The sequence below is a fragment of the Urtica dioica genome, chromosome 7 (genome assembly GCF_054948205.1).
Source record: "Urtica dioica subsp. dioica isolate 48M chromosome 7, U.dioica_male_clone48M_v1_H2, whole genome shotgun sequence".
Classification (NCBI taxonomy): Eukaryota; Viridiplantae; Streptophyta; class Magnoliopsida; order Rosales; family Urticaceae; genus Urtica; species Urtica dioica.
Genome location: NC_142762.1, coordinates 19,203,954 through 19,212,364, shown reverse-complemented (window position 1 = coordinate 19,212,364; position 8,411 = coordinate 19,203,954). Strand labels below are relative to the sequence as shown.

General features: G+C 40.3%; 1 protein-coding gene across 1 annotated transcript; it reads left to right on the top strand.

Moving 5' to 3' along the window:
- Positions 1 to 4,882: 4,882 nt before the first annotated feature.
- On the top strand, positions 4,883 to 7,213 carry LOC149390322 (pentatricopeptide repeat-containing protein At2g22410, mitochondrial-like). The gene is made up of 2 exons (XM_089620524.1): positions 4,883 to 6,626; positions 6,819 to 7,213. The coding sequence occupies exons 1-2, from the start codon at positions 4,935 to 4,937 to the stop codon at positions 7,020 to 7,022; spliced, it is 1,896 nt and encodes a 631-aa protein (XP_089476650.1). The 5' UTR covers positions 4,883 to 4,934; the 3' UTR covers positions 7,023 to 7,213.
- The last annotated feature ends 1,198 nt before the right edge of the window (positions 7,214 to 8,411 follow it).

Sequence of the window (8,411 nt, the reverse complement as noted above, 5' to 3'; positions counted from 1 at the left end):
TCTTTATTTTAGGATCATCACAAGTTTCTCCTAACTCAAGCAATACATCTCTAATTTTTGAAGCGTGGTATCTAATTGCATTAACACTATCAGTACAACGTTCCCAACGAGTTTGCAACAATGATTTAACGGTCAAATTAGATATGCTATCTTTTAACACTTTACAACGCTTGGTAGAAGAAGAAAGCAACGAATATATGCGTTGAAGAATCATAAAAAATGAAATATACCTAACACAAGAGTTTGCAACATCGGAAAGTACTAAATTAAGACTATGACAACCACAAGGTGTATAAAATGCTCTAGGATTTATATCTAATAATCTTTTTTGAACACCTTGATGTTTTTCTTTCATATTAGATCCGTTATCATAATCTTGTCCTCTTATATCATGTATGTCAAATCCTGGATTTTCAATTTCTTTTACAAGTGTACCAAAAAGACCTTCACCGGAAGTATCATCCACTTGTAAAAATCCCAAAAAATATTCCCTATGGCTATTGGATTTTTTTTCATACATACGCACCTTATGTGATTTGAATCTGGAGTACAATCAAGTATGACCGAGAAATATTTTGCGTCTTCTATAGTTTTCAAATTTTGGCTTTTAACTTCAAGTGCTTATATTTGTATAAGCTCATTTTGAATCCTATGTCCTAAGTAATGATTATGAATATCACCACTTTAAATACGTCGAACATGTTCTTGCATTATAGGATCAAATTCCGCTATCATTTCAACAAGACTAAAAAAGTTCCCATTATTTTCTTGATAAATCTTTTCATTCGTTCCACGAAATGCTAAATAATTCTTAGCTAAATTTTTCACGATTGCAATTATTCTTACCAAAACATTCCTCCAATGTTCATTCTCCTTATTTATTCTTTCTTGAGCATGTTTATCAATTGTCTTTTTTTTTTTTTTTGCTAATCTTTGTTCTAATTCAAACCAAGAAGTCATACTTTTTATGTGATCGTTGCTTATCTCATGACTTTTCAATTTTTTACTAAGATTTCTCCAATCATTTGTCCCTTCATCACCAAATTGATTCTTGTTGTGAATGTTAAGCAATTTGCAACAAAAATAATATACTTTATCAAGATCTTTTGAATAAATCAACCATATTCTATCATGCTTTTCCCCATTTATTGGTAGTATTCTAAGATAGTAAGAATGAGCAAAATGCCTACTATTTTCATCTTTCGGAAAACTAACATCACTTTCTCTAATTGGACCTTTTTCCACAAGCATGTCTCTAAAATTATTTTCTATATTATTCCATCGTCCCAGATCATAAATATTTATATACTCGTCATTCGTATGATTATTAACTTCTTCTTCAAATGGACCTTTTATAAAACCTCTTTTTACATTATATGCATTTACTTTAGTTTTCGTCATTATGTAATCCGATTTTGGTCATACCACTAAAAATGAAAACGTTCAATTATTTATTCTCTAGCTTCTGGATTTTTTTTGGAATTTTTCCAGAAAACATTTTTTTCCCGATACTTTAGGATTAAAGATATTTTGGTCTTTTCATGTCCAATTTTCATTTCTGGAATTTTTCCAGCAACCTTCTTTTGCTGTTAAAGTATTAGAGGTAGTTAGTGATGAACTTTATTTATTTTTTCCTTTTAGGCTCCGAATCGTTTAGAGCTCCCGATCTTTTATACGGTCAAAGATCGTTTTTCCCGACTAAAAAAATGTGAGAATTACAACACAAACAGGTGCAAAATTAAATATGCTGAGTGTGTGATGTTGTTGGCCCGTCTAGGGCCAACGGGAACAAGGGCATCTCTTCGACCCACATGGCCAGTACGAGGTCTTGGGCGGCGAAACCCTGACTCAACCAGGAGCCGGCCCAAACCAATGGCCAAGTCAAAGCCCAGCCATGGGCCGAGTCAATGGCTCACTCGGCCATTGGCTGGGTCAAATGGCTCACTCGGCCATTGGACAGTTCACTCGGCCAATGGCCGAGTGAACCCTTCAGCCACCAAGGCAGTTCACTCGGCCATTGGCCGAGTGAACCTTCCAGCAGTTCACTCGGCCAATGGCCGAGTGAACCCTCCAGCCGCCAAGGCAGTTCACTCGGCCATTGGCCGAGTGAACCATCCAGCTGCCCCTGCAGTTCACTCGGCCATTGACCGAGTGAACCTTCCAGCAGTTCACTCGGCCAATGGCCGAGTGAACCTTCCAGCTGCCCCTGCAGTTCACTCGGCCATTGGCCGAGTGAACCTTCCAGCAGTTCACTCGGCCGATGGCCGAGTGAACCTCAGCCGGCCCAAGCTTTTCACTCGGCCAATGGCCGAGTGAACCTCACCACCATGTTCACTCGGCCATTGGCCGACCCAGCCACTCAATGGCCGAACCAAGCAAGTTCACTCGGCCAAGGGGGCTCCCAACCACCCCTTGGCTGCCTATAAATACAAGGGTCCTTCCCTTGACCCAGGTAATCCATTCTTGAGCACTGAAACGCTGCCGAACTCGTACCTCGCTCGTTTCTCTCAAGCTTTGGCCTCTAAACACCCCTAAAACCTCTATACTCCACCTCAATCACACTAATGTTGAGCGTCGGAGAGGTAAATAGGGGCACCCCCCCTGTTTCCCCTTTGTAGTTCACGTGTCCTCTACTCCTTTTCAGGTACTCTGACGAACTCAAGGGACATCCACAGCTAAGGGACGACTCGGGATACCGGGTCCGACACGCTCGAGTCAAGACGAGACCACTTGGTCCGGCCTTGGGTCTAACCGTCTTTGGCTCCTAAATAGTTGTCCGAAAAACAGCGACAACATGTGATATGGATTAATTGATATGCATTATGTGATTGTTTGTTTGATAATTTATATGTGTGTTTATCTGTTATTGAGTGGATTGTGATGATTATGATATTTGTTTTTTTTTTTTAATTATTATTATGATCTAATGTATGAGATTAGTTAGTTTTCTTTATGCTTAACCATGTTACTATTTATGTTTTATGTTATATTACATCTTTGTATGCAAACCGAATAATCAAGTGATAAGATAAGTAAAAGAGTCATATACCGCATCGAGCTACAAAGGTATAAAGAGAATTCTCCCGAGCCAATCTATGAGCTCATAAAGAGAGTTTTCTCATACGATATATGATTATTAGGTGGTGCGAACTATGTGAGGTCATAGCTCCGTAGTTCGTTTCCAAAGTGTACACTGAAATTGGTACGACTACTCTAGGGGAACCCCGACCGAATAATAGATACGATTATGATACGAAATACTATGACACCGTTAGAATTAAAACACTAATAATCGGTTTATGCTTGCATTACTCATATTTTTGTGAGTTATAGTTATTCTCGCTGAGCGTTAACTCATTTTTTGTGTACTCATCCGTGTTGTAGGTAAACAACAAATGAACAAGTGATGAGGGTGGATGAGCAGCGTTTAATGGCTAAGGGGTTGGGGTTGTGTTTCCACTCGTTGATTTAAAAGACTTCTGCTACGCAAATTTCTAAACACTCGGTTTGAGATTTTAATGTTTAAGATATTTCTTTGAGTTTTATAATTAGATTTGCAAAACTGAAGTTGAATTTTCATGGTTTTATTTTCATTAAGTATTCCAGCTATCTACTTTGGTTTGAATTCCGAATCAAGTATTTCTCTTATTTTCATCAAATGTTTTTGTAGGACTTTTAATGTTGTGGTTATTTTCAAAGTTGGTTTATTTTAAAGTCTACACTTTATAAATAATTGAAATGATGTTTTAAAAAAAAATATCTCAATTTTTCTTAAGTGTTAAAAGTAAGACAAGTAAGATGGTCCGAAAAGTCGATTGTCATAACTCTAGAGGGGTTTTGGAATATCACCGTCCTCTTTGGTGACATGTCTTCAAGGAGCCTTTGGGGATGGTCTCCGGGGCCGATTCCTAGGCCAAACGAGAATTCATGGTGATCAAGTAATGAATTACTCGATAAAGGCCATGTTTCTCAAGAGGCTTCGGAATAAGACCATCTTCTTGGTGGTAGATCTTCTAAGTTCATGGGCAGTCTTCGGGGTTGATTCCTTGGCCAAATGAGAATTCATAATGATCAAGTAATGAATTGCTCGATCATGAACGTGTTTCTCTAGGCGCCTTGGAATTGGACCGTCTTCTTCGGCGGTGATCCTCTGAGGGTGGTAATTGAGTCCTTTTTTTTTCCTAAGTCAAGAATGTTAGACAAATGAAAAATGGATGTATCTCTATAGATGAAGAACAAGGGAATGAATTTCCACAAGCTCTTAGTCATCATGAGAGAACATTTGTATGGCATTGAGCCTATATAAAAGAAAGAAATGGTAAAAAAAAGAGTTTGGAATTGATCTTCCTCTAATTCTAGAGAGAAAAGAAGGAATATACTCTTTTTTATTTTATTTTTATTTTTTATTTTTTATGGTTGTGGGATGGAGAGTGATGTGTAGAAGAGATGATGACAAAAATAGTGTGTGAAACGGTTTGGTATAGAAAATGCATTAAAAATGTTATAGATTAAAATTTTGGACACCTAGATTAATTATTTTGAAATCCTAAGAAAACGGGTTCACGAACATAAATATCAGAATTTTAAAATTAAGAAATTTTGATAAAAATCAAAATAGACAATAACAAAATCCAATAACAACAATTATAAATTGAATAATAGTTTTTACATAATATATATATATATATATATATATATATATATATTCTAGGATTTTAATTAAAAATAAATACGTTTTTAATCTTAAAATGGTTGGGTTTTTTTACCTGACGCTTTCGTCGAGCCTGATCGGATTGAGCCCTTCTCCAAAACAGGTTGGGCCGTGCGACCTGTCGCTGTTGATATCTTTACCCATGGATAGCACTTTTAAAGGTCGTTAAGTTAGTTAGCTCACATTTTCATTTTATATTGTTCTCTTGGTTGCTAAACTGCAAATGCAATTTCAGTGGTCTTTCACCAATAGATGTGGATTCTCCACGTCTTTGATGACCCAATACAAAAAAGCTGCTCCAAATATCGCGAGATTGGCTTCTTCTAAGTCGAACAATTATTCATACGCAGAAGAACTTCCAATAAGGTATCTCAGGCAAGTCCATGCCTTTGTCCTCAGAACCAGAACTTTCCCTGGCCCACCACCCCATTTTCTCTTCCATTCCCAAGCATTATCTTCCTCGGAGAGAATCGCTTACTTCTGCTATATCTTAAAGTATTTGGAGAACTTAAATCTTTCCCTCGATCTCTGCAATGCCGTTCTACGTAAGGTTTCTTCTTCCAGAAACGGCAGAGATTCGATCCAGGCCATGGTTTTGGTTCGAGAGATGGCTTCCAGTGGATATTTTCCCGATAAATACACGGTCCCTTTCGCTCTCAAGGCGTGCGCTCAAGCTCGGGCGATCAGAGAAGGTCTTCAGGTTCAAGCATACTCCGTTAAGACCGGGCTGTTCGCGTCCAACGTCTATGTGAGGAACACGACGATGCGGCTCTATGCTGTGTGTGGGCTCGTCGAATCTGTCCGCCAACTGTTCGACGAAAGTACTGAAAGAGACTTGATCACTTGGACCACGCTGATCCAGTGCTACGTGAAGCAGGGTCTGGCCAGGGAAAGCGTCGAGGCTTTCTTCCTGATGCTCGAGGCAAAAATCGACCCTGACGAGAAGACATTGGTCGTCGTTCTCTCGGCATGTGCCAAACTCGGCAACTTGGAACTGGGAAAGAGAATCCACGAACACGCGATCCGGGTCGACCCGACCAGAGATGTATTCGTGGGCAATGCCTTGGTTGACATGTACCTCAAGTGTGGGGATGCCGAGTCGGCTCGGGCCGCGTTCGACTCGATCACCGAGAGGAATGTGGTTTCGTGGAACTCGCTCATCTCGGGACTGGCCCACCAAGGACGTAGTGAGGCCGCTCTCTCCGCATTCCAAACCATGCAAAGCGAGGACGGGCTCGAGCCCGACTCGGTAACCCTAGTCAGCGCTTTGAACTCGTGCGCGAATCTCGGCCTCCTCGAGACGGGCTCATGGGTCCATGCATATGCCGAGAAGCACCAGATCGAAGCCGACAGATTTCTCGGGAATGCTCTAATCGACATGTACGCAAAATGCGGGAGCGTCGACCGAGCCGTGTCAGTTTTCGAGTCAATGAGACGACGGGACGTGTACTCGTACAGTGCGCTAATCGCAGCCCTAGCTTTGCACGGGGAGGCTCAGAGAGCTTTATCTGTGTTTTCCGAGATGGGTCGGGCCGAAGTGAGGCCCGATGAAGTCACCTTCGTGGGGCTCCTCGCAGCGTGCAGCCACGCGGGCTTCGTGTCCGAGGGAAAGAGGCTTTTTGAGGAAATGTCGAGTTTGTATGGGATAAGGCCTCGGGCGGAGCATTTTGGGTGCATGGTGGACCTTCTGGGCCGGGCCGGGCTGGTTGAGGAGGCCGTGGAGGTCATTCGGGCAATGCCAATGGAGCCCGATGCAGATATATGGGGGGCCTTATTGGGGGCCTGTAAAATCCACGGCCGGGTTGAGCTCGGAGAAGAAGCGATGGACAGGCTTCTAAGGGTCGAGCCAGAGAGAGACGGCGCGTACGTTCTCATGTCCAATATCTATTCGTCTGCCAATAAATGGAGACACGCGGTGAGGCTTAATTTTTATACAATATCACTTACCAAAAGAGAAATACTTTTCACCAGCGCGATTACGCGATGCGGCCCCTAACACAAATGGCTCCTACCACAGTGGTGGACCCACTTGTATAGGATTAGGGTGCTCTGACCATAATTGATAAAAAAGAAAATGTAATTTTAAAGTTTACACTTCTATGTTTAGGTGAGGCTGAGAAAGGAGATGAAGCAAAACAAGGTGAAGAAAACTCCAGGGGGAAGCTCGATCCAAGTGAACGGCGCGGTTTATGAGTTTCGGAAAGGCGAGCGGTTAGATTTTCCGAGGAGCAAAGAGGTGTACGAGATGCTCCATAAAATCACAATGAACTTGAAGAATGACGAGCAATATTTATCAGACGAAGTATCTTAATCTTTTATTCTTCTAATATAGATAGTCAAATCCTAGGTGTCTAATGATGATTAAAAGAAAACGGTAAATAACTAGCATTAAAACAGTGACTAAAGGAGATACTAGTAAACCGATTAGGTCTTGTTTTTGTTTTTCTTCAGAAACTTACAAAACAAGGCAGAAACAAGAGTTGGTTTAGCCAAAGGTTAAGAATAGAGATATCAGGGTTTGGGGGTTTGGGGGTAATCGGGTGGTGAGTGATCTTCTCGAGAGAGGAGTTTGGGAGTGAAATAGTTTTAGAGACGAGAGTGCAAGCTGCTCCGGGTGATGACTTGCTGGTTGGTGAGTCTGGCAAATTCAGTGTCATGTCAGCTGCAGCACTTCTTAGTGGAGCTACCTTTGATCTTAATGGTCACACAGCGACCCGAAAACATTTGTGGAAGCCAAAGATTAATGAGCCTGGGAAATGGCTTCGGACACCGTGTGCCACAGCTGTGGGCAATTAGACGAGATGACACGGACACTCTGATTTAAAAAAAAAAAAAAAAAGTCGCATTTCTTTGATGGAATGCTTCTTTTTTCTTTTTTTTTTTTTTTCGCTAGGCACTAAAGCACTGAATATGAAACTCCAATTAAATTATAGTATTATACATTTCAAAATTCCTGCAAATTTTTTAAATCGACACTTTGAATTTCCTTAAACTTTCCGCCGACGTCTCTGTAAAATCAAACTATCGACCGGGAATCGACTACTAAGATTTTGATGATTGGTTTAGTCTGATGAGGAAAAGAGTCTCCGCTAGTAGGATCCAAAAAATAAGTTCCAGATTTTTCATATATTTTATTAAAAGAATAATACTCAAATGGTGAAAATGAGTTACTGGACGGAATGAGTAGGTGAAGCACATTGTATTTCGTTGTCAGTAATACTTTCTTTTCCTTTCAATAGCCTATAAAATAAAATAACGATGAAATAACTCAGAACTGAAAGGGCAACGAGCAGTTAATTAGGCTATGGCACATTTTATGCCTTAATTTTTATTTACTCACGCGATTGATTAGGTGAAGCACATTTTATGCTGTCCAAAGCAATACTTGCTATGGCTTCTAAACTTTTGGACTTTTACCATATTTAATAATACTAATGTCTAATCTCGAGTCTCAACAATACAATCATGCGAAGTATTACACGAAATTTGCATGGGTTCTCTGAGCTTGAGTCTAGGTTTACCTCAACACTATAAAAAAATAAAAATAAAAGATGAGTGTCAATTGGAAATTAGAATAACAATAATCTTCTTCCGGTTTCTTACGTTTTTATCACATCGACCAAGAAGAGGGCATAGATAAAAAGGGCTATTGCAAAAAATAGTGAAGCATAAATTGAATGACTGATCAATAAAATAGAAA